At 38.6% G+C, this 24,032-nt stretch overlaps 1 protein-coding gene and 1 non-coding gene across 2 annotated transcripts; one reads left to right on the top strand and one right to left on the bottom strand.

Moving 5' to 3' along the window:
- On the top strand, positions 1–22,434 carry LOC133039708 (uncharacterized). The gene is made up of 3 exons (XM_061118629.1): positions 1–324; positions 397–1,348; positions 22,238–22,434. Exons 1-3 carry the CDS (start codon positions 1–3, stop codon positions 22,432–22,434), a joined length of 1,473 nt encoding a protein of 490 aa, XP_060974612.1.
- Positions 504–611, bottom strand: LOC115698403 (small nucleolar RNA R71). Its single transcript, XR_004008152.1, has one exon. It is a non-coding gene; the product is annotated as a small nucleolar RNA R71 (small nucleolar RNA).
- Positions 22,435–24,032: the final 1,598 nt, after the last annotated feature.

The following is a 24,032-nucleotide window of genomic DNA, read 5'->3' as shown; positions in this document are numbered from 1 at the left end:
ATGAATCGTCATAGAGATGAAATAGGGAGATTTGTAAGGAGACCCAACACCCCTAGTGATAACTCTTCCGATACATCAAGCATTGCCTCTCCCACCTCAACAATTGCTCATAATCCATTCGCCATGGCCCATCATGATGAAATTCAGCAGAGAAGTCTAAATGACTATCTCCATCCTACTCGCACTCCTACCCCTTCTTGTATCCTCTTTCCACCTAATATGCCCAATTTTGAATTCAAACCTGGCATGATTCAACTCTTGCCAAATTTCCATGGTTTAGAAAATGAAAATCCTTATGTGCATATTAGGGAATTTGAGGATGTGGTAGCCACTTTTTATAACCAAGCTAATATCGCGGATATTGTGTGATTAAAGTTTTTTCCCTTCTCTTTGAAGGATAAAGCTAAAAGCTGGTTATACTCTCTGAGACCAAGGTCTATTGGAACATGGGAAGAAATGACATCATCATTCTTTCACAAATACTTCCCTAACCACAAGACCAATGGTTTAAAAAGGCAGATTTCTACCTTTTCCCAAAAAGACAATGAAACTCTTTATCAAGTCTGGGAAAGGTTTAAAGAACTGTTAACTCTTTGTCCCCACCATGGTTATGAAAAATGGCGCCTAGTTAGTTATTTCTATGAAGGCCTCACCAGTCGTGAACGCCAGTTTATAGAAATGATGTGCAATGGTGAATTCCTCCAAAAAGATCATGAAGAAGCCTTTGAATATCTCAATGAGCTTGCAGAAAAATCTCATACTTGGACTGGTCCAAGTGCTACTGAAAGCACTAACAGAAATCGACCAGCAGGAATTTACCAACTAAGGGAGGAGGACAGTCTCAAAGCCCAAGTTGAGTCCTTAACAAAGCAACTTGAGGCCTTTAAAAAAAAAAAAAGTGGGCAAGGACTGAATATGGTTGCCAAAGCAGAAATACATGAGCCATGTTTTCTGTGTGGAGAATCGGATCATTTAGCTAAGGATTGTTTAGCCTTTAGAGAAATGAAGGGGGTTTATGAAGAGCAATGCAATGCCTTAGGGACCTACAATAAGCCATTCTCCAATACGTACAACCCTGGTTGGAGAAACCACCCAAATTTCAGCTGGAAAGATCCCAACCAAGCACAATCTTCCGGAGGGCAATGGAGAAATGAGCACCAAAATCAACCATCAAAAGCTCAATCTGCTCCTCAATACAATTCTCCACCTCAAAGGAGTTCTCTTGAGAACACCCTTCAATCATTCATGGAGGAGCAAACTAAGATAAATCACCAAATGATGGAAGAAATCAAAGAAATGAAGAGTCAATTTTCAAAATTGACTGGATCCTTGGCCATTTCTGAAAGAGGCAAACTGTTGGAAGTTATTTTACTAGGAACTTAGATCTACTCACAAGTATGTTGATTTAACAACCTAAATATGAACTTCTAAAATGATATGAAATTAAACACATAAGAGTATTAGAAATCTTACAGTGATTGTAGCGGAATATATATGTCTCCTCCCACTCAGATCTCTAACCCTTGATTCCTTTCTGTAGCAGAGTATAATCAAGATCTGAGCCCGAAAGTCCTTCTTTGTTGTCTCTGAAATCTACACAGCCTTCCTCACTATGATTGAGGTATTACTTGATGTGTGTGGGCACTACTCTAGCACTCATACATTTCTAAACAGTGAAGGAATAGAGAGAGAGAGGGTGGCGGCTCAGAGAGAATTTTCTGAGAGAAAATTCTTTCAGAATAATGCTGTGAAAAGCTTTTTTCAGTTGTACAGATGTGTGTAACTCTGAAGCCTTTGCCTTCTATTTATAGAAGACCACCAAGGGCTATGATTGACATTTTGAATTGACAAAATCAAAGATAAAAGGAAGCTAAGTGGCCGGCCTAGGCAATGTGGAAACAAGGCTTGCCACTTTTCCAACTTTCCTTTTCCTACACTTGATAGTTTCCTTTTTGTGAAAATTGCCAATTCCATTGTTCAACCATATTAATGATAAATCTAATTATTTAATAATTAAAAAATAATTATCAAATAATATATTATCATTTATTTTATTAATAATGAAACTAATTAAAGTTTCCTAATTAATAAATATGCCCTTCAAAATCTCTATTTACTGTTTTGCCCTTAATAAGTGCTAAATTCTCAAACTCACAAGTCCATCTTGAGAATTTTTAATTGATTAATTAAAATCAATTAAATGAGTCTTACAAGTAATATCATCTCAACTAGTGAGGGGACCATGGGTCTATATATCCGAGCTTCCAATAAGGAGATCTAGAATTTACCACATAAATTCACTGACTTATTAATTCTTCGTTGAATCCACACATAGAACTCAGAATTGCACTCTCAGTATATAGAATGCTCTATATGTTCCACCATATAGACACATTATTAGTTATCCATTGTTATAATCCTAATGTGATCATGTAAAGCCCGCTTAGTTAATTTGGAAATCAGCAGTTGTTTATGATTAATTATGAAATTATTTATAGCTATTTAAATAATTTATTATACTGTTATCTATGGAATTCAGAAATGCATGGTTATGTTATTCAATAGTTTTCATATTTTGCATTTTCGGTGCCCGGTATTTTGGAACTCGGCGTTTGGCTCAGTAGAAATCACAACTTAGCATGTTTTAGTTTGGGACGGGTTTTTAGACATTGGGAATGTCGGGATTGGCCGGGAATTTAGAATTTTCCAAAAATACCCCTTTAGTATGATTTATGTAATTTTATGGTGGAGGGGCAAAATGGTCTTTTTGTCCCATTAGTGTTTTGTCTTTTAGTGACTTGTTTATTTGAAAATAAATGTTATTTTATTTAATTAATGGCTGAAATGATTTATTAGAGGTGGCTTTGATTTCACTTATTCCTTTTACAAAAAAATTACTAAGTGTAGAAAATAGAATTTTTCCAAAAAGCTCTCTCTCTTTTCCTCTCATTTTCGGCCATTTGGGGCAGCAAGAAGCTTGGGTTTTCCTATTCTTTTTCAAGCAATTTTCAGCAAGTTAGAGTATTTCTAATTAAGGTAATTCTTGTCTAGTTTTCTCTACTTTGTTTTCTTGAGATTTTATGAAAATTGATGAAATGCATGCTTGATTATTTGTTATTGTTGCTGCTGAAATCTTGTTGTTGTTTCTGAGTTTAAACTTGTTAGATTAGGGTTATTTAAGTTGTTTTGATGCATGATTATTAGGTTGAGCATGCTATAGCTTTTTCTATGCAAAAGTGATGATTTTTGAAGAAATGTTGTGTAATCTGTTACTATGTTGTTGCTGTTGTTCTTGTTTGTTTTCAGAAGCTTATTCATGCATATTTATGTAGAATAAACCAGGTTTGATTGCATGTTTGTGAGATTTGCTCAAGTTTGAGTTTAGAACTCAAAGCTTGAGCTTTAATGGCAATTTGTGTATCTATGATTTCTGGGTTAGTTTGATGCCTTGGATTTGTTCTTTGGGGTATTTAGAGCAGGTCTGGAAGGTTTGGAATAAATTGGGTTTGATTTGGTTGAGTTAGGAATTTTTGAAAAATTCCTGCGAGGAACCGGAATTCCGGTTGTGCAACCGAATTCGGATGAGTCGATAATTCCCAGAACCGGAATTCCGGTTGGGCAACCGGTCTGCCGGTTGGGGAATTTTCAGAATCCGTGTTTTTCCTCGTTTTTATGTTTTAAGGGGTATTGCCATGCTTTTTATCGATAGGGAAACTTTAGTTCCTAGTTTAAGTCCCCGCGAAGTGATTTAGCGTGTCACTTATAGCGTTGTGATTTTTATGGTTTAGGAGCCAGTAATCCGCCACTCAGCTAAAGTTCCAGTCAGGTTGACCGGCACACCTGAATTCGGAATCAAGGTAAGATTAGTATAACAGTATGCATATGTAGATTACATGTTTAGCGTGCATGTAGGAAGCCTATTAGATTACCTTAGTTGTATGTTGGCTTCGAACCATCCAACCCTGTCACGTCGGTACAGGCTGGAGTATGACCAAGAATGGAGTATGACCAGGTTTGACCGATCAGCCGACATTTGGTTGGTGGTTCCATGCTATTGACCTATCCCGTCGGTACGAGTGCCGGAGTATGACCAAGCAGCGGAGTATGACCGGTTCGACCGATCAGGAGGATACTTGTCAATAGTACCCTCCCTGTGAACGTTCAAAACTCAGTACCATGTTGGACATGGCAGTAGTGGCTCAGTACCATGTTGGACATGGCAGTAGCGGGACTCAGTATCGTGTTGGACACGGCAGTTAGAATTATGTATGAGTTTTATTATGCTTTTCTTACTGAGTCTGTCGACTCACAGTTTACGTTTATGTGTAGGTAAAGGCAAGGCTAAAGCTGATGGGCCGTGAGCGAGCTTGTGAAGATTGTACATGTCGGGGCGGTTAGGCCTGGAGCGTACGATCCTCGGGACAGCAAGGCTGATTTTTGTAACCGGTTGTTAGACGACCTTTATTTTATGTAACGCTTAAACGCTTAAAACTTTTTGTAAATAATTTTATAATCGGGATCCCGAGTCTTTTGTAATATTGTTTTATAAGTTTAATTAAAAAGCAAAATTTTAATTAATCACGTTTTTCCATAAACCTCGTTGATTAGCAACGAGCTGCACAGTACGTTTAAAAAAATCACGTAATACGCCTATGGTAGTTAGGGTGTTACAGATCAATGATCCTCTATATGGATGATCTACACTGTAAAGGGACTTAAATTACCGTAACACCCTACAATGTATTTTATCCTTAAAACACTTAATCCTGTATAAATGATAGTTCAACTAAGTGAAATGAGTACTCAATCATTTATCTCGTTTGGTTAAGCTCGAAGGAAATCACCCTTTGCTTACTATTCGCCAGATAGAAGCTATAGATTCCATATTTATGTTAGCGCTCCCACTCAATCGCACTACCGTGTTCCCAAAATGTATGTATTGCCCAGACTAAAGATTTAGGCTTAACTAACAAATCAAAGAACACAAATAATACTCTTGAAATTAAGCCTAACCATATCAGGATTTAGATCATGTGATCTAGGATCAACTTATGATATTGAATTGAATAGATGTTTACGGTAAGTTTCAAAATCTAATTCAAAGTTCAATATCGGTCCATTCCAATGCATACTCCATGCATCCAACCTGAGCTTTACTTTAACCTATGTTCTGGAAAGAACATAACATTTCTCCAAATGTAAGTAAACTCTGTTGTAGATTGTCATATCAGTGAAACCCAGTGTTCTGATAAATCTAGGAATACTTTATTCACATAGTCATGTTTATTTTCCACTGTGTTGACAACACAATAAACATGTTCAAGTATGTGAAAGGGGTTTGGATGAATTTATAAATCAAATAGACAAGCAATTGATTAAGTGAACCAAAACATACACAAGTGAACGTTCAAAACTCAGTACCATGTTGGACATGGCAGTAGTGGCTCAGTACCATGTTGGACATGGCAGTAGCGGGACTCAGTATCGTGTTGGACACGGCAGTTAGAATTATGTATGAGTTTTATTATGCTTTTCTTACTGAGTCTGTCGACTCACAGTTTACGTTTATGTGTAGGTAAAGGCAAGGCTAAAGCTGATGGGCCGTGAGCGAGCTTGTGAAAATTGTACATGTCGGGGCAGTTAGGCCTGGAGCGTACGATCCTCGGGACAGCAAGGCTGATTTTTGTAACTGGTTGTTAGACGACCTTTATTTTATGTAACAGTTAAACAGTTAAAACTTTTTGTAAATAATTTTATAATCGGGATCCCGAGTCTTTTGTAATATTGTTTTATAAGTTCAATTAAAAAGAAAAATTTTAATTAATCACGTTTTTCCATAAACCTCGTTGATTAGCAACGAGCTGCACAGTACGTTTAAAAAAATCACGTAATTTGCCTATGGTAGTTAGGGTGTTACAATTTGGTATCAGAGCCGCCAGGTTGTCTTCCGAAGATCGTCACGACATGTACAATCATCATCAGCAGTTAGCTCGGTTCACGGTTCAGTAAGCCTTTATTGCTTTAGTAGTTTATTTTATTCAGTTATGAAAAAGAAAAGCCTGTTAGGAAGCATGTTAGTAGCCTGATAGTAGAATAGGCGCATGTTTCGTTTATAATTTCCAAATTAAGCGGCATTAGTAAGCTCTCCTTGAATACGACCTGATATGCCAACTCTTGGTTTCGCAGGCGGTTCTAATCAGATGGACGCCAGGCGGACTACCAGGAGTCAGGGCAACTCCGTAGGGTCGAACCAAGGACAGGGAGCTCAGTTTCCCCCACCTGCTAGGGGCCGAGGTAGAGGTCCCCGAGGCAGGGCTCGTGGTCGGGGTGATGAGAACCCACCACAGGCTGCCTGTGCTCCCGGCCCGATCGGGGAGCCCGGACCGGGAGTTGCGGTTTGCGGAAATGCAAGCCGGATCGAAGAACAAGACCTCGAGATTCGAGGTTGAGACGGCGGGGTGCTCCCGCAGCCCGGTGCCGTAGTTCCAGTGGCACCTGCCCCTGTTGCCCAGGACGAGATAGTGGTGGCGGCCCATAGATTGGAACCTCTGTACGAGCGGTTCCGGAAGCAAGCACCTCCGGTTTTCCTGGGAGGTCCGGATGTAATGAAAGCCGAGCCAACGGTGATCACCAAGATTCTGAATTTCATGGGTGTCACCGGTAACGACAGAGTGGTGTGCGCCACATTCCAGTTCCAGGAGGACGCTTTGGTCTGGTGGGACATGGTGTCTCAGATCCATGACGTCACCACCATGACCTGGGAAAGGTTCCAGGAACTCTTCAACGCAAAGTATTACAATGAGGCGGTCAGAAGCGCCAAGAGAAAAGAGTTCGCTCACCTGACCCAGCGTGAGAACATGAGCGTCACTGAGTATACTACTCAGTTTGATCGGTTGGCGAGGTTAGCCTCGGGAATTGTGCCGACCGACTTCAGCAAGAAGGAGAAGTATCTGGACGGGTTGAATGCCAGGATTAGGCATGATTTGATGATCACCACAGACGACAGCACCACCTATGCTCAGATGGTGGAGAAGGCACTGCGAGCTGAGGGCGCAGTGGGGTGTATGTCAGAATCATCCAGTACTCCGGTTAGTGGCGGGGCTCCTACCCCTCCTGCATCAGGCTATAGCAGGGGGAATAGTGGTTCGGCCATTGATCAGAGGAAGAGAGCACCCACTGCTTCTGGTGGCTCGAGTCAGAACAAGAGGTTCTGGGGGAACCAGAACAGAGGGAGTCGTCCTGGTGGTACTGAGACCCGATTCTCCTATCCCGAGTGCCCTAGCTGCAAGAGGCACCATCGGGGTGAGTGTAAAGGTTAGGGATGCTTTCATTGTGGCATGCCCGGAAACTTCAAGAGGGACTGTCCCCAGCTCCGACCAGAGGCACCGCGAGCTCCAGCGATACCCACTCCAGCCAGGGTGTTCGCTATCACGTAGGCTGATGCAGATGCCAGCCCATCAGTTGTCACAGGTCAGCTTTTTATTAACAACTCGCTATATTCAGTGCTGTTTGATTCTGGGGCTACACATTCTTATGTGGCGGCCAGAGTCTTTGGTAAATTGGGTAGACCGTATGATAGATATGAATCAGGGTTTGGAACCCTGTTACCTGGCGGAGAATTGGTTATCTCCAATAGGTGGATTAGGTCTATGCCGATCAGGATAGATGGTAGAGAGTTAAGTGCTGATCTGATAGAGATGAGTTTAGTCGAATTCGATATTATTTTAGGAATGGATTTCCTATCTAAATATTCGGCGAGCATTGATTGTAAAAGGAAGATGGTGGTCTTCCAACCGGAAAGTGAAGAACCGTTTGTATTTGTTGGTTCAGTTCAGGGATCTCAGATCCCGGTGATCTCGGCTATGTCAGCTAGAGAATTATTGCACGGCGGTTGCTTAAGGTTTCTGGCCGTGGTGGTGGACACCACTCGGCCAGATACCATTCGGCCAGAAGACATCAGAGTGGTTCGGGAATTTTCGGATGTTTTTCCCGAAGAACTTCCAGGGTTACCACCTCAACGGGAGATTGATTTTGTGATTGACTTGGCACCAGGGGTGGAACCGGTTTCCAAAGCCCCGTATAGAATGGCTCCAGCTGAACTTAAGGAATTAAAGATTCAGCTCCAAGGGTTGCTTGACATAGGGTTCATTCGGCCCAGTGTGTCACCCTGGGGAGCCCCGGTTTTATTCGTCAAGAAGAAGGATGGATCTATGAGGATGTGCATCGACTACAGGGAGTTGAACAAGCTGACGGTGAAGAATAAATATCCATTACCTAGGATCGATGACTTATTCGATCAGCTTCAGGGGAAGACGGTCTTTTCTAAGATTGATCTCCGTTCGGGTTATCATCAGTTGAGAATCCGAGAGGAGGACATTCCAAAAACGGCTTTCCGCACTAGGTATGGACATTACGAGTTTCTGGTTATGTCATTCGGACTAACCAATGCTCCTGCAGCATTCATGGACCTGATGAATAGAGTATTCAAGGATTTCCTCGATATTTGTGTGATTGTGTTTATCGACGACATCCTCGTGTACTCTCAATCAGAAGAGGAGCATGAGTTACATCTTCAGATGGTACTGCAACGGCTTCGAGAACATAAGCTTTATGCCAAGTTCAAGAAATGTGAGTTACGCTATCTCGGGTGTCTTTCCTAGGGCACATTGTGAGCAAAGATGGGATCAAGGTGGATCCGGGAAGATCGAATCCGTCGGGGATTGGCCAAGACCGAAGACAAGTGATGAGATCAGAAGCTTCTTGGGTTTAGCTGGGTACTACCGTAGGTTCGTGGAAGGGTTCTCTAAAATTTCAATGCCCCTAACCGAACTTACAAAGAAGAATCAGCGGTTTATCTGGTCAGATAAATGTGAAGCTAGTTTTCAGGAGCTGAAACAGAGGTTGATTACTGCTCCAGTGCTAGCTTTGCCTTCGGACAAGGAGAAATTCGTAGTATATTATGACGCATCCAAACAGGGTTTGGGGTGTGTGTTGATGCAAGCCGATCGGGTTATCGCTTATGCCTCCCGTCAGTTAAAGGATTATGAACAGCGATACCCGACTCATGATCTAGAATTGGCCGCAGTGGTTTTTGCACTGAAGATTTGGCGGCATTACCTTTACGGGGAGAAGTGTGAGATCTATACCGATCATAAAAGTCTCAAATATTTCTTTACTCAGAAGGATTTGAATATGAGACAAAGGCGTTGGTTGGAATTAGTGAAGGATTACGATTGTGAGATCCTCTATCACCCCGGAAAAGCCAATGTAGTGGCCGATGCCCTGAGCAGAAAGGGTCCCGGGCAAGTAGCTAGTATGGTTCAGATCTCACCTCAGATAGCAGAGGATATGGTTAGATCCAGCATTGAGTTTGTGGTAGGTCAGCTTCACAACTTAACGCTGCAATCTGATCTGCTGGAAAGAATAAAAGTCGCTCAGATGACAGATCCGGAGTTAGTGAAAATCCGAGATGAGGTGTTGGCTGGTCAAGCCAAGGACTTTTCAGTGTCAGATAGTGGGATGCTTTTGTATAAAGCCAGGGTTTGTGTTCCGAACAGTGTGGAACTTAGAAATGAGATCTTTGAGGAGGCTCATTCTACCCCGTATTCTCTGCATCCCGGCACCACTAAGATGTACCAAGATTTGAAACCGTACTTCTGGTGGAGCGGTATGAAGAAGAATTTGGTAGAATTCGTATCGAGATGCCTCACTTGTCAGCAGATTAAGGCTGAACATCAGAGACCAGCAGGGTTGTTGCAGCCTCTAACCCTACCAGAATGGAAATGGGAGGATATTACGATGGATTTTGTGGTCGGATTACCTAGGACCACGGGTTTATTTGATTCCATCTGGGTAGTGGTGGATCGATTTACGAAATCTGCTCATTTTCTGCCGGTTAGAACAACATTTTCAGTGGATCAATTGGCAGAACTGTATGTCAGAGAGATAGTGAGACTTCACGGGGTACCGAAGTCTATAGTTTCGGACAGGGATCCGAAGTTCACCTCCAAATTTTGGCAAAGTTTGCAACGGGCAATGGGTACAAAGCTAAAATTCAGTACAGCATTCCATCCTCAGACAGATGGTCAGTCCGAAAGGACAATTCAGATATTGGAGGACATGTTGAGAGCCTGTGTTATGGACTTTGAAGGCTCATGGAATAAGTATCTACCGTTGATAGAATTTTCTTACAACAACAGTTACCAGAGTACGATAGGGATGGCTCCCTATGAACTGTTGTACGGTAGGAAATATAGATCCCCTATCCAATGGGATGAGACAGGGGAGAGGAAATACCTAGGTCCTGAGTCAGTACAGCGGACCAATGAGGCGATAGAGAAGATAAAAGCTAGAATGCTGGCCTCACAGAGCAGACAGAAAAGTTACGCAGATCCGAAACGCAGAGATGTTGAGTTCCAAGTAGGGGAACATGTGTTTTTACGGGTATCTCCGATGAAGGGGATTAAACGTTTCAGAAAAAGAGGCAAGTTATGCCCTAGATTTACAGGACCTTTCGAGATTCTCGAGAAGATAGGTCAAGTGGCATATCGGTTAGCATTGCCTCCAGCCTTATCAGCAGTTCACAACGTTTTCCATGTCTCGATGTTGAGAAAATACGTTTCTGACCCCTCTCATATACTCAGTTATGAGAGTCTTGAGCTACAGCCAGATATGACTTATGAGGAACAGCCAGTGCAGATCCTGGATAGAAAGGATAAAGTCCTTCGAAATAAGACCATAGCTTTGGTCAAAGTTCTCTGGAGAAACAGCAAGGTGGAAGAAGCCACCTGGGAGCTAGAGTCGGATATGAGAGCTCAATATCCAGAGTTATTCAGGTTAGATTTCGGGGACGAAATCCTTTTAAGGGGGGGATAGTTGTAAAGCCCGCTTAGTTAATTTGGAAATTAGCAGTTGTTTATGATTAATTATGAAATTATTTATAGCTATTTAAATAATTTATTATACTGTTATCTATGGAATTCAGAAATGCATGGTTATGTTATTCAGTAGTTTTCATATTTTGCATTTCCGGTGCCCGGTATTTTGGAACTCGGCATTTGGCTCAGTAGAAATCACAACTTAGCATGTTTTAGTTTGGGACGGGTTTTTAGACATTGGGAATGTCGGGATTGGCCGGGAATTTAGAATTTCCCAAAAATACCCCTTTAGTATGATTTATGTGATTTTATGGTGGAGGGGCAAAATGGTCTTTTTGCCCCATTAGTGTTTTGTCTTTTAGTGACTTGTTTATTTGAAAATAAATGTTATTTTATTTAATTAATGGCTGAAATGATTTATTAGAGGTGGCTTTGATTTCACTTATTCCTTTTACAAAAAAATTACTAAGTGTAGAAAATAGAATTTTTCCAAAAATCTCTCTCTCTTTTCCTCTCATTTTCGGCCATTTGGGGCAGCAAGAAGCTTGGGTTTTCCTCTTCTTTTTCAAGCAATTAGCAAGTTAGAGTATTTCTAATTAAGGTAATTCTTGTCTAGTTTTCTCTACTTTGTTTTCTTGAGATTTTATGAAAATTGATGAAATGCATGCTTGATTATTTGTTATTGTTGCTGCTGAAATCTTGTTGTTGTTTCTGAGTTTAAACTTGTTAGATTAGGGTTATTTAAGTTGTTTTGACGCATGATTATTAGGTTGAGCATGCTATAGCTTTTTCTATGCAAAAGTGATGATTTTTGAAGAAATGTTGTGTAATCTGTTAGTATGTTGTTGCTGTTGTTCTTGTTTGTTTTCAGAAGCTTATTCATGCATATTTATGTAGAATTAACCAGGTTTGATTGCATGTTTGTGAGATTTGCTCAAGTTTGAGTTTAGAACTCAAAGCTTGAGCTTTAATGGCAATTTGTGTATCTATGATTTCTGGGTTAGTTTGATGCCTTGGATTTGTTCTTTGGGGTATTTAGAGCAGGTCTGGAAGGTTTGGAATAAATTGGGTTTGATTTGGTTGAGTTAGGAATTTTTGAAAAATTCCTGCGAGGAACCGGAATTCCGGTTGCACGGGTCCAGTAATTCCCAGAACCGGAATTCCGGTTGGGCAACTGGTCTGCCGGTTGAGGAATTTTCAGAATCCGTGTTTTTCCTCGTTTTTATGTTTTAAGGGGTATTGCCATGCTTTTTATCGATAGGGAAACTTTAGTTCCTAGTTTAAGTCCCCGCGAAGTGATTTAGCGTGTCACTTATAGCGTTGTGATTTTTATGGTTTAGGAGCCAGTAATCTGCCACTCAGCTAAAGTTCCAGTCAGGTTGACCGGCACACCTGAATTCGGAATCCAGGTAAGATTAGTATAACAGTATGCATATGTAGATTACATGTTTAGCGTGCATGTAGGAAGCCTATTAGATTACCTTAGTTGTATGTTGGCTTCGAACCATCCAACCCTGTCACGTCGGTACAGGCTGGAGTATGACCAGCAGCCGGAGTATGACCGGTTTGACCGATCAGGCTGACATTTGGTTGGTGGTTCCGTGCTATTGACCTATCCCGTCGGTACAGGCTGGAGTATGACCAGCAGCCGGAGTATGACCGGTTCGACCGATCAGGAGGATACTTGTCAATAGTACCGTCCCTGTGAACGTTCAAAACTCAGTACCATGTTGGACATGGCAGTAGTGGCTCAGTACCATGTTGGACATGGCAGTAGCGGGACTCAGTATCGTGTTGGACACGGCAGTTAGAATTATGTATGAGTTTTATTATGCTTTTCTTACTGAGTCTGTCGACTCACAGTTTACGTTTATGTGTAGGTAAAGGCAAGGCTAAAGCTGATGGGCCGTGAGCGAGCTTGTGAAGATTGTACATGTCGGGGCGGTTAGGCCTGGAGCGTACGATCCTCGGGACAGCAAGGCTGATTTTTGTAACTGGTTGTTAGACGACCTTTATTTTATGTAACAGTTAAACAGTTAAAACTTTTTGTAAATAATTTTATAATCGGGATCCCGAGTCTTTTGTAATATTATTTTATAAGTTTAATTAAAAAGCAAAATTTTAATTAATCACGTTTTTCCATAAACCTCGTTGATTAGCAACGAGCTGCACAGTACGTTTAAAAAAATCACGTAATACGCCTATGGTAGTTAGGGTGTTACAGATCAATGATCCTCTATATGGATGATCTACACTGTAAAGGGACTTAAATTACCGTAACACCCTACAATGTATTTTATCCTTAAAACACTTAACCCTGTATAAATGATAGTTCAACTAAGTGAAATGAGTACTCAATCATTTATCTCGTTTGGTTAAGCTCGAAGGAAATCACCCTTTGCTTACTATTCGCCAGATAGAAGCTATAGATTCCATATTTATGTTAGCGCTCCCACTCAATCGCACTACCGTGTTCCCAAAATGTATGTATTGCCCAGACTAAAGATTTAGGCTTAACTAACAAATCAAAGAACACGAATAATACTCTTGAAATTAAGCCTAACCATATCAGGATTTAGATCATGTGATCTAGGATCAACTTATGATATTGAATTGAATAGATGTTTACGGTAAGTTTCAAAATCTAATTCAAAGTTCAATATCGGTCCATTCCAATGCATACTCCATGCATCCAACCTGAGCTTTACTTTAACCTATGTTCTGGAAAGAACATAACATTTCTCCAAATGTAAGTAAACTCTGTTGTAGATTGTCATATCAGTGAAACCCAGTGTTCTGATAAATCTAGGAATACTTTATTCACATAGTCATGTTTATTTTCCACTGTGTTGACAACACAATAAACATGTTCAAGTATGTGAAAGGGGTTTGGATGAATTTATAAATCAAATAGACAAGCAATTGATTAAGTGAACCAAAACATACACAAGTGAATGAAAAATTACTTCTGTTACTTTATTGATATAGAATAATCTGGATTACATTGAAACAGAGTTTTATTTAGGGCATAAAACCCAACAAACTCCCACTTGCACTAATATAAAACAAATCAGTACATTTCAATTAATCCTAAATTCTGACGGTGCTTTTCGAATGAAGTTTTTCGCCAAGACTTTGGTGAATGGATCAGCCAAGTTATCCTGCGTATCCACTTTCTCCACCAGTACATCCCCTCTTGCCACATATTCTCTGATAATATGATACTTTCTTTCTATGTGCTTACTTCTCTTGTGGCTCCGAGGTTCTTTACTGTTGGCTATAGCTCCAGTGTTATCACAAAGCAGGACTAGAGGCCTTTCCATTCCAGGAATTACACCAAGACTGGTGAAGAACTTCCTTAGCCAAACAACCTCTTTAGCTGCTTCAACCGCAGCTATGTATTCTGCCTCCATGGTAGAATCCGAAATCGCAGTTTGTTTAGCACTTCTCCAAACCACTGCTCCACCCCCAAGAGTAAACACCATCCCAGATGTAGATTTCCTGTCTTCAAGACATCCCTGGAAATCTGAGTCTGTATAGCCTAAGGGATTCAAAGCACCACCCTTGTAGACTAATACATAATCTCTTGTACTCTTTAAGTATTTCAAAATATACTTAACCGCGTTCCAATGTACCCTTCCTGGATTTGACTGATACCTGCTCACGATTCCAACTGCATAGCAGATGTCAGGTCTAGTGCATAGCGTAGCATACATTAGACTCCCAACTGCAGAAGCATAAGGAATTTTTGCCATGTCTTCTATCTCTTGAGGATCAGTAGGACACTGTTCCTTAGATAGACGGATACCATGTCTAGAGGGTATGTTTGCCCCTTTGGTATTGGTCATGGAAAATCTCTCTAGAACTTTGTCAATGTAAGCTGTTTGAGAGAGAGCAAGGGATCTGTTCTTCCGGTTTCTGACAATCTGAATACCAAGAACATAGGCTGCCTCACCCAAGTCTTTCATGTCGAATTGAGTGTCAAGCCATTCCTTGATGTGAGTCATTTTCTTGACATTGTTTCCAATGATCAAAATGTCATCAACATAAAGGACCAGGAATACTACTATTTGGTTTTCCTTGAGTTGGTAAACACAAGGTTCATCTTCATTCTGATGAAAGCCGTAGGTCTTGATGATCTCATCAAACCTTTTGTTCCATGAGCGAGAAGCTTGCTTAAGCCCATATATGGACCTATTTAATTTGCAAACTTTATTCTCCTGCCCAGGAAGAACATAACCTTCTGGTTGCTCCATATAGATGGTTTCTTCAAGAAGCCCATTAAGGAAGGTTGTCTTGACATCCATTTGCCAAATTTCATAATCTAAAGCGGCAGCTATGGAGAGAAGAATTCGGATGGATTTGAGCATGGCAACAGGACTAAAAGTTTCCTCATGGTCCACACCTTCTCTTTGGGTATAACCCTTGGCGACCAGTCTAGCTTTGAAAGTTTCGACTTTGCCTCCAGCACCTCTTTTCTTCTTGTAGACCCATTTACATCCAATTGGACGAAAATCTTCAGGTGGTTCTACATATTCCCAGACTTTGTTCTTTTTCATGGAATCCATTTCTGAATCCATACCGGCTGACCATCGCTTCCATTGCGGACTTGCCATTGCCTGTTTATAGGTCAATGGGTCGTCATCAATACCGTCACCAACGACCATATTGATTTCACCATCCATGCCATAACGAGATGGTTTTGTGGAAACCCTCCCACTACGACGAGGAGCGGTGACCTTCTGAACAGGAGCTTTAGTAGTAGTTTTCTCAGTTGCTTCAACTGAGGGAGTGGGATGTTCCTCTTCTTGAGTAGAAGAAGATGGTACATTTGAAGGAACAGTATCTGTGAGCATTTCCTCTAATACAATTTCACTTTTCGGTTTGTTGTCTTTCATATAGTTGTCTTCAAGGAAAGTAGCATTTGTAGAAACAAACACTTTGTTATCCTTGTAACTATAGAATAGTCCACCCCTAGTCTCTTTAGAATTTCCGACAAACATGCAAACCTCAGTTCGCGATTCCAGTTTGCCTTCTTTCTTTCTTAAGACGTGAGCAGGGCACCCCCAAATCCTATAATGGCGCAAACTAGGTGTACGACCATTCCATAGTTTGACGGGTGTCTTAGGGATTGCTTTAGATGGAACAACATTTAAAATGTCGTTTGCCATTTGAATAGCATATCCCCAGAAGGACGTAGACAGAGTTGAGTAACTCAGCATAGACCTAACCATTTCTAAGAGAGTGCGATTTCTTCTTTCTGCAACTCCATTCTGCTGTGGAGTGCTAGGGGCAGTATATTGGGATTCAATTCCAAGTTCAATTAAATGATCTTTGAACTGCATATCCATATATTCTCCACCCCTATCAGTTCGCAAGATCTTTAATGTTTTACCTAATTGATTTCGAGCCAAAGCATGAAATTCCTGAAACTTTTCAAACGTTTCAGATTTCTTTTGCATTAGGTAAAGAAAACTATATCTAGAGAAATCGTCAATGAAAGTGACGAAATACTCATAACCTCCTCTGGTTTTTACATTCAGCGGTCCGCAAACATCTGAATGTACTAACCCTAGGGGTTCTTTGGCACGCTCTCCCTTTGCAGAGAAAGAACGTTTGGTCATTTTTCCTTCTAGGCAAGACTCGCAGACTGCCAACTCTCCTAAGACGACATTTTTCAATGGACCGTCTTTGGTTAGCCTATTGAGTCTATCAAAGCCTATATGACCTAAACGTAAATGACATAGATAAGTTTGATCATCATTATCAATCTCTTTTCTCTTAAGGCTTCTAGGTTTAGCTACATTGAAAAGTTCAGTATTTAGTGAGATTTGAGTATCAGGTCTTAAAACATAAAGCCCTCGTTCCATGTTTGCAACACATATATGAAATCCATTACGAGAAATTGAACAATTTGAACTCGAAAAATTCAATATATAAAATTGTGTCTGTAAACATGAAACACTAATCAAGTTTCTACTAAAATTAGGAATATACAAAACATTCTCTAAAAGTAAAAACTTCTTAGAATTAAACTTGATTCGGGTTGTTCCTCTTGCTTTAACTGATACCAACTCGCCATTTCCAACTTTAAGCTTTAACTCATCTGGGTGAAGATTCTCCCAAGTTTCAAGCAGTTGTAATGAAGAACATACATGGTTAGTAGATCCAGAATCAACAATCCAGGAGGATTTGTCATTCTCTAAAATACATGATTCAAATACAAAAGCATCACCTTCGTTTGAATTGTCCAGAAGCCTGGGACATTGTTCTTCTTTATGTCCCTTTCCATTACAATTCGCACATAGAACATAATGTCTGACATTTGTACTTGAAGAAGCAGCTTTGTTAGAGCCCTCATGCTTAATCTTCTTCCTCTGATTAAAGCTTGCAATGCTAGGAGGTCTCATTGCAATCAGATCCCGCTCATGGGCCCTCAACTCAGACTCGAGTTTGTCCATGTCGGAGGAGTTAGGATTGTTCAATAAATAATATAGAACAAAACTGTTATACTCCTGAGGAAGACTATAAAGTATGAGTTTTACCCATTGTTCCTTTGATAAATCAATTCCTAGTAGATTTGCCTTTTGGAATTTCAGATTCATCAACAATAGGTGCGAGTTAATGCAACTACCAGGATGCATTTTCACACTATTGAGTTCTTTTGCAAAGATACTAACTAGGAGTGGATCGGGATGAGGGTTATTCATATTGGCACTACAACATATCAATAAACAGAAGTAAGGTTTTGGTTCTATAAATTCATACACAGGTTCAGAAAATAAACAATCACTTATGTTACAAAAATACTAAATCTAACATAGTTTATTTTCCAAGGTTTCCAACGAACTGATACAGTGTCCCGTTTAGGCGAGAGTCAAAGCATCATCCATTGAATAGATTTGTCAATTCATCTAAAATGTCAAACATTCTAGCAACCTTTTATTCGATCAAGATTGGAATTCAGCGTTGTCCCGTTTAGGCGAGAGTCAAGGCAATTCTATCTTATGAGCTTCTACCATTGTTTCGTATTCTTATAAGTCTTACATAGTCGCCACCATTAGGGTGGTCATGAACCATATAAATAAACCTATAAGAATACTTATCTTTCAAGATTAAACGGCGCTAACTTGCTAATGAACGTTCCTCCATTAGGGAAGATTACTCACTAAAACAATAGCTATGTAAAACCAACAATGGAGATCGAATTTCTCTTTGATTAAAGCTCATTATTTAAACATGTATTTTGTTTATTCATTTATATTCCATATCTCAATAATGAAATATTACAAATTAAAGTAAAAACTTTAATTAAATTTCCAAAATGGAATAATTTTGAAAAATATCTTATTTAAGTTGTTTAGAAAATCTAAATACCCAACTTAAAATATTCTTCAAACAATGACTTAATTAAATATTACCAATTAAGTAGTAACCACTTAATTTAGAAGATATTCCATTTTAAGTTCCCATATTTAGAAAATATCAACTTAAAAAATATCTAAAGAATCTCAATAACCAATTTCCAAAATTCCTCAACTTAATTTATAATAGGAAATTCAAAAATATTCAAATCTAAGTTGATTTGATAGATTTAACTAAATCTCAACTTAAATAGGAATATTTAATGAAATTATAAAATTAAGATTCAGAAAGAATTTATATGGTTATAATTCCATATTTAATTAAAAACAAGAAAAATACATATAGCTTTCCAGAATATGACTATTCAAACTATGTTTTTCTTAAATTAATTTCAAGGAAGAATGAAATTAATTATGTTGCTAATCAATCTTTTATTAGGTCAAACTAATATAATTAACCTATCACAGTTATCCAAATCAGGCAAATGGGCCTTCACAATTGGGGTTGTTCATGTGAGGGGGAGCTGGGTCCAGTATGTCGCACCCACTTCTAAGGCTCCCAACTCTCACACAAGGCCCAAAAGAGAGGAATTTAACCTTAAAATGAATAACTGTTATTAATTGAATAGGCTCACAACTAAATGAGCCTAAATAAAATCTATCAGTTATGATATTTTATTTAGCAACAACCACCTATATGTATCTATAATAGAAATTAAACATATAGGCTCACACAGGCATACACATTTGGATGGATCCTATCATGTTGCTAGGTCATACACAGATGAAAGAAGTTTGTAAAAATTACCTGTTACAAATTATTTACTTGATCTATCATCAATTGAACATTTGGTTAAAATTAGATCATCTGATCTATCATCAAGTTAACCAAGGCAATTTAGATCAAGCAATAATAGGTTTTAGAAAACTTACAAACAATCTAAAACACATACTCCTGCAACAAGGTTAGATTTGGATAGTTGGATGTAGGATTTATTTAATTTTAATCATTTATTTCGAAAAATAAAAATAAAATTAAACCTACCATTTTGAAAAATTAGGTTTTGGGTAACCTAAATGTCATTTCAAAATAAATTGCTAACTTTCCTTTTAAATTTCATGTTATTTAATAAATTAAATAATAAAATAGAAAATGGTAAATACATACCCTTTTCTTGTTTTACAATTTAATTTAATTAAAAAAATAACAAAATTTAAAAGTTAACAAAAATACCTTATTTCCTCTTTTAAAATTATCATGATTATTATGATCTTATTTTAATTAAGGTCAAGTTACCAAAAAAAATTAATATCTGACCTTAAAAAAAATAAAATAATCAAATTTTGAAGGAAATAAGAAAAAGGTAAGCAAAACTTGATTTTTTCCTATTTTCAAAATCAAATTACACTAATATCTAAAATTAATTTTAAAAATTAAAATTAATTTATTTCTAATAATTAGATTTGAAATTTGAAAAACAAAAATCAACATACAAAACTACACAAAAAAATCGGAATTTAATTCCATGAAATAGCATGAAAAATCGAAAAAATTGGAAAATTGGATGAACTGTACGGATGGCATGCTGTGCATGGCCATCCGCGCGCGGATCCAAGGTGCATGACCGAGAGATCACGGCGCAGGGAGGCTGCAAGCAGCCATTCCGCGCGCGTGATGAGTTGCTTGTCACCCCGATTTTTCCAATTTTCAAAAAATCATAACTAATTCAAATTAAATCGAAATCGAGTTCTGTAAAAAAGTAAATTGCTTAGAATTTTCCAAACTATCCAACAAAAATAATTACAGAATAAAAACAGTAACCATTTTTCCCAGAATTCACAAACAACATTCAAACATCAATATGACACTCAAAGCAACATGATACCATCCAAAAAACAAGCAAATCGTTTTAAGTCCAAATTTCTTGCAAGCAAATCAATTACCATGGCTCTGGTGCCAGTTGTTGGAAGTTATTTTACCAGGAACTTAGATCTACTCACAAGTATGTTGATTTAACAACCTAAATATGAACTTCTAAAACGATATGAAATTAAACACATAAGAGTATTAGAAATCTTACAGTGATTGCAGCGGAATATATATGTCTCCTCCCACTCAGATCTCTAACCCTTGATTCCTTTCTGTAGCAGAGTATAATCAAGATCTGAGCCCGAAAGTCCTTCTTTGTTGTCTCTGAAATTTACACAGCCTTCCTCACTATGATTGAGGTATTACTTGATGTGTGTGGGCACTACTCTAGCACTCATACATTTCGAAACAGTGAAGGAATAGAGAGAGAGAGGGTGGCGGCTCAGAGAGAATTTTCTGAGAGAAAATTCTTTCAGAATAATGCTGTGAAAAGCTTTTTTCAGTTGTACAGATGTGTGTAACTCTGAAGCCTTTGCCTTCTATTTATAGAAGACCACCAAGGGCTATGATTGACATTTTGAATTGAAAAAATCAAAGGGAAAAGGAAGCTAAGTGGCCGGCCTAGGCAATGTGGAAACAAGGCTTGCCACTTTTCCAACTTTCCTTTTCCTACACTTGATAGTTTCCTTTTTGTGAAAATTGCCAATTCCATTGTTCAACCATATTAATGATAAATCTAATTATTTAATAATTAAAAAATAATTATCAAATAATATATTATCATTTATTTTATTAATAATGAAACTAATTAAAGTTTCCTAATTAATAAATATGCCCTTCAAAATCTCTATTTACTGTTTTGCCCTTAATAAGTGCTAAATTCTCAAACTGACAAGTGCATCTTGAGAATTTTTAATTGATTAATTAAAATCAATTAAATGAGTCTTACAAGTAATATCATCTCAACTAGTGAGGGGACCATGGGTCTATATATCCGAGCTTCCAATAAGCAGATCTAGAATTTACCACTTAAATTCACTGACTTATTAATTCTTCGTTGAATCCACACATAGAACTCAGAATTGCACTCTCAGTATATAGAATGCTCTATATGTTCCACCAAATAGACACATTATTAGTTATCCATTGTTATAATCTTAATGTGATCAATGATCCTCTATATGGATGATCTACACTGTAAAGGGACTTAAAATTACCGTAACACCCTACAATGTATTTTATCCTTAAAACACTTAACCCTGTATAAATGATATTTCAACTAAGTGAAATGAGTACTCAATCATTTATCTCGTTTGGTTAAGCTCGAAGGAAATCACCCTTTGCTTACTATATATTCGCCAGATAAAAGCTATAGATTCCATATTTATGTTAGCGCTCCCACTCAATCGCACTACCGTGTTCCCAAAATGTATGTATTGCCCAGACTAAAGATTTAGGCTTAACTAACAAATCAAAGAACACGAATAATACTCTTGAAATTAAGCCTAACCATATCAGGATTTAGATCATGTGATCTAGGATCAATTTATGATATTGAATTGAATAGATGTTTACGGTAAGTTTCAAAATCTAATTCAAAGTTCAATATCGGTCCATTCCAATGCATATTCCATGCATCCAACCTGAGCTTTACTTTAACCTATGTTCTGGAAAGAACATAACATTTCTCCAAATGTAAGTAAACTCTGTTGTAGATTGTCATATCAGTGAAACCCAGTGTTCTGATAAATCTAGGAATACTTTATTCACATAGTCATGTTTATTTTCCACTGTGTTGACAACACAATAAACATGTTCAAGTATGTGAAAGGGGTTTGGATGAATTTATAAATCAAATAGACAAGCAAATGATTAAGTGAACCAAAACATACACAAGTGAATGAAAAATACTTCTGTTACTTTATTGATATAGAATAATCTGGATTACATTGAAACAGAGTTTTATTTAGGGCATAAAACCCAACACAAACTTCCTTCTCAGCCTCAATTCAATGCACAAGGGCAACCTATGGCTCAAACCTCCAACTCTAACGATTAAACCGTTAAGGAGGCTAATGCCATCACAACTAGAAGTGGAAAAACTTTGGAAGATCAACAATAAACAGCTACCACTTCAAAATCTCCTCATGTTATCCCTAAAAGTGTGCCATCCAATGCTTCTGCAAAAGTTCCATTTCCCCAGGCTCTGAGAGCTACTGGGAGAAATCTTGAAAATCGAGGAGAAATCCTTGAGCACTTGACACAAGTGAAGATTAATCTTCCTTTGCTTCACGTCATCAAACAAGTGCCAGCCTATGCTTAAATCATCAAGGATCTTTGCACTGTAAAAAGGAAGCATCATGTCAAAAAGTCTGCTTTCTTGACTGAGCAAGTTAGTGCGGTAATTGAACAAAAGACACCGCCGAAATACAAAGATCCTGGCTGTCCCACCATTTCTTGTCAAATCGGGACTCATGAATTTAGCCAAGCTTTGCTAGACTTAGGAGCGAGTGTTAATCTCATGCCTTATTCTGTCTACTCGCAACTTGGTCTTGGTGAAATCAAGCCTACTTCTGTTGTCTTACAGTTGGTTGATCGTTCTATCAAGAAGCCTCGGGGTATTGTTGAGGATGTTCTTGTTCAAGTTGACAAATTCTATTACCCCGTAGACTTTCTCATCCTGGATACTCAATCTGTGGTTAACAAGGAGTCAAAAATCTCTATCATACTTGGAAGACCTTTCCTCGCTACAGCTAATGCCCTTATTAACTGTAGGAATGGTCTAATGAAAATATCTTTTGGGAATATGACTCTTGAGGTCAATACTTTTCATGTTGCTAAGCAACCACATGATGATGATGAGTGTTATCAGACATTTTTGATTGACACGCTCATTTCTGAGGAGATTCAATTGCAAAAAAAATTCTGATGATCTTGATGAACTCTTCTCAGTTTCTGAAAGTTCTGGTTTTAATGAGTCAATTAATGAAATTTCTTGTTATAAAAACTCACAAAACGGAAGAGAAAAGTTTTGGCAACCTCGCTTTGAAGAGCTACCTGGTGAATGGGAAAAGCCAAAACCTTCTGCTGAAGAGATTCCCACTGTTAAGCTAGCCCAACTACCTGATGGTTTAAAACATGTTTTTCTGGGAGATGGTGATACCTTTCCTGTTATCATCTCGTCCAAACTTGATCCTTCACAGGAAATGCAATTAGTCAAGCTACTAAAGAAGCATAAACCTGCAATAGGTTGGACGTCTGCTAATATTAAAGGTATTAGCCCTTTAATTTGCTCCCATAGAATCAAGTTGGAGGAGGGAGCAATCCCTCGAAGAGATCCTCAAAGAAGACTGAACCCCACCATGAAAGAAGTTGTGAAAACTGAAGTGCTGAAACTTCTGGATGCTAACATCACTTATCAAGTGGCTGATAGCAAATGGGTCAGTCCAATTCAGGTAGTACCCAAGAAATCGGGTGTAACTGTTGTTGAAGATGACAAAAGGGCCCTGATTCCCACAAGGACTGTGACGGGTTGGCGCATGTGCATTGACTATCAAAAGTTGAATGCTGCCACCCGTAAAGATCATTTCCCACTTCCATTTATTGACCAAATCCTTGAACGTGTGGCTGGTCATCCTTTTTATTGCTTTCTTGATGGCTATTCAAGCTATTATCAAATTGAGATTGCATTGGAGGATCAAGATAAGACCACTTTTACATGTCCTTTTGGTACTTATGCTTTTCGGCGTATGCCATTTGGACTGTGTAATGCACCAGCCACCTTCCAAAGGTGCATGATGAGTATTTTCAATGACATGGTTGAAAAATGTATGGACGTATTCATGGATGATCTAACAGTCTTTGGAAGTTCTTTTGAAACATGCCTTCTTAATTTAGAAGCTGTTTTAACACGATGTATTG

Source organism: Cannabis sativa, chromosome 7 (genome assembly GCF_029168945.1).
Source record: "Cannabis sativa cultivar Pink pepper isolate KNU-18-1 chromosome 7, ASM2916894v1, whole genome shotgun sequence".
NCBI lineage: Eukaryota > Viridiplantae > Streptophyta > Magnoliopsida > Rosales > Cannabaceae > Cannabis > Cannabis sativa.
This window is presented reverse-complemented; position numbering and strand designations above follow the sequence as displayed.

Excerpts from the sequence above, each read along its gene's own strand:
- LOC133039708 (XM_061118629.1), top strand. The coding sequence starts at position 1 with ATGAATCGTCATAGAGATGAAATAGGGAGATTTGTAAGGAGACCCAAC. Across the intron at positions 325-396 it reads TTAGGGAATTTGAGGATGTG|GATAAAGCTAAAAGCTGGTT; the intron begins GTAGCCACTTTT and ends TTCTCTTTGAAG. Across the intron at positions 1,349-22,237 it reads CTTGGCCATTTCTGAAAGAG|CTACCACTTCAAAATCTCCT; the intron begins GCAAACTGTTGG and ends AACAATAAACAG.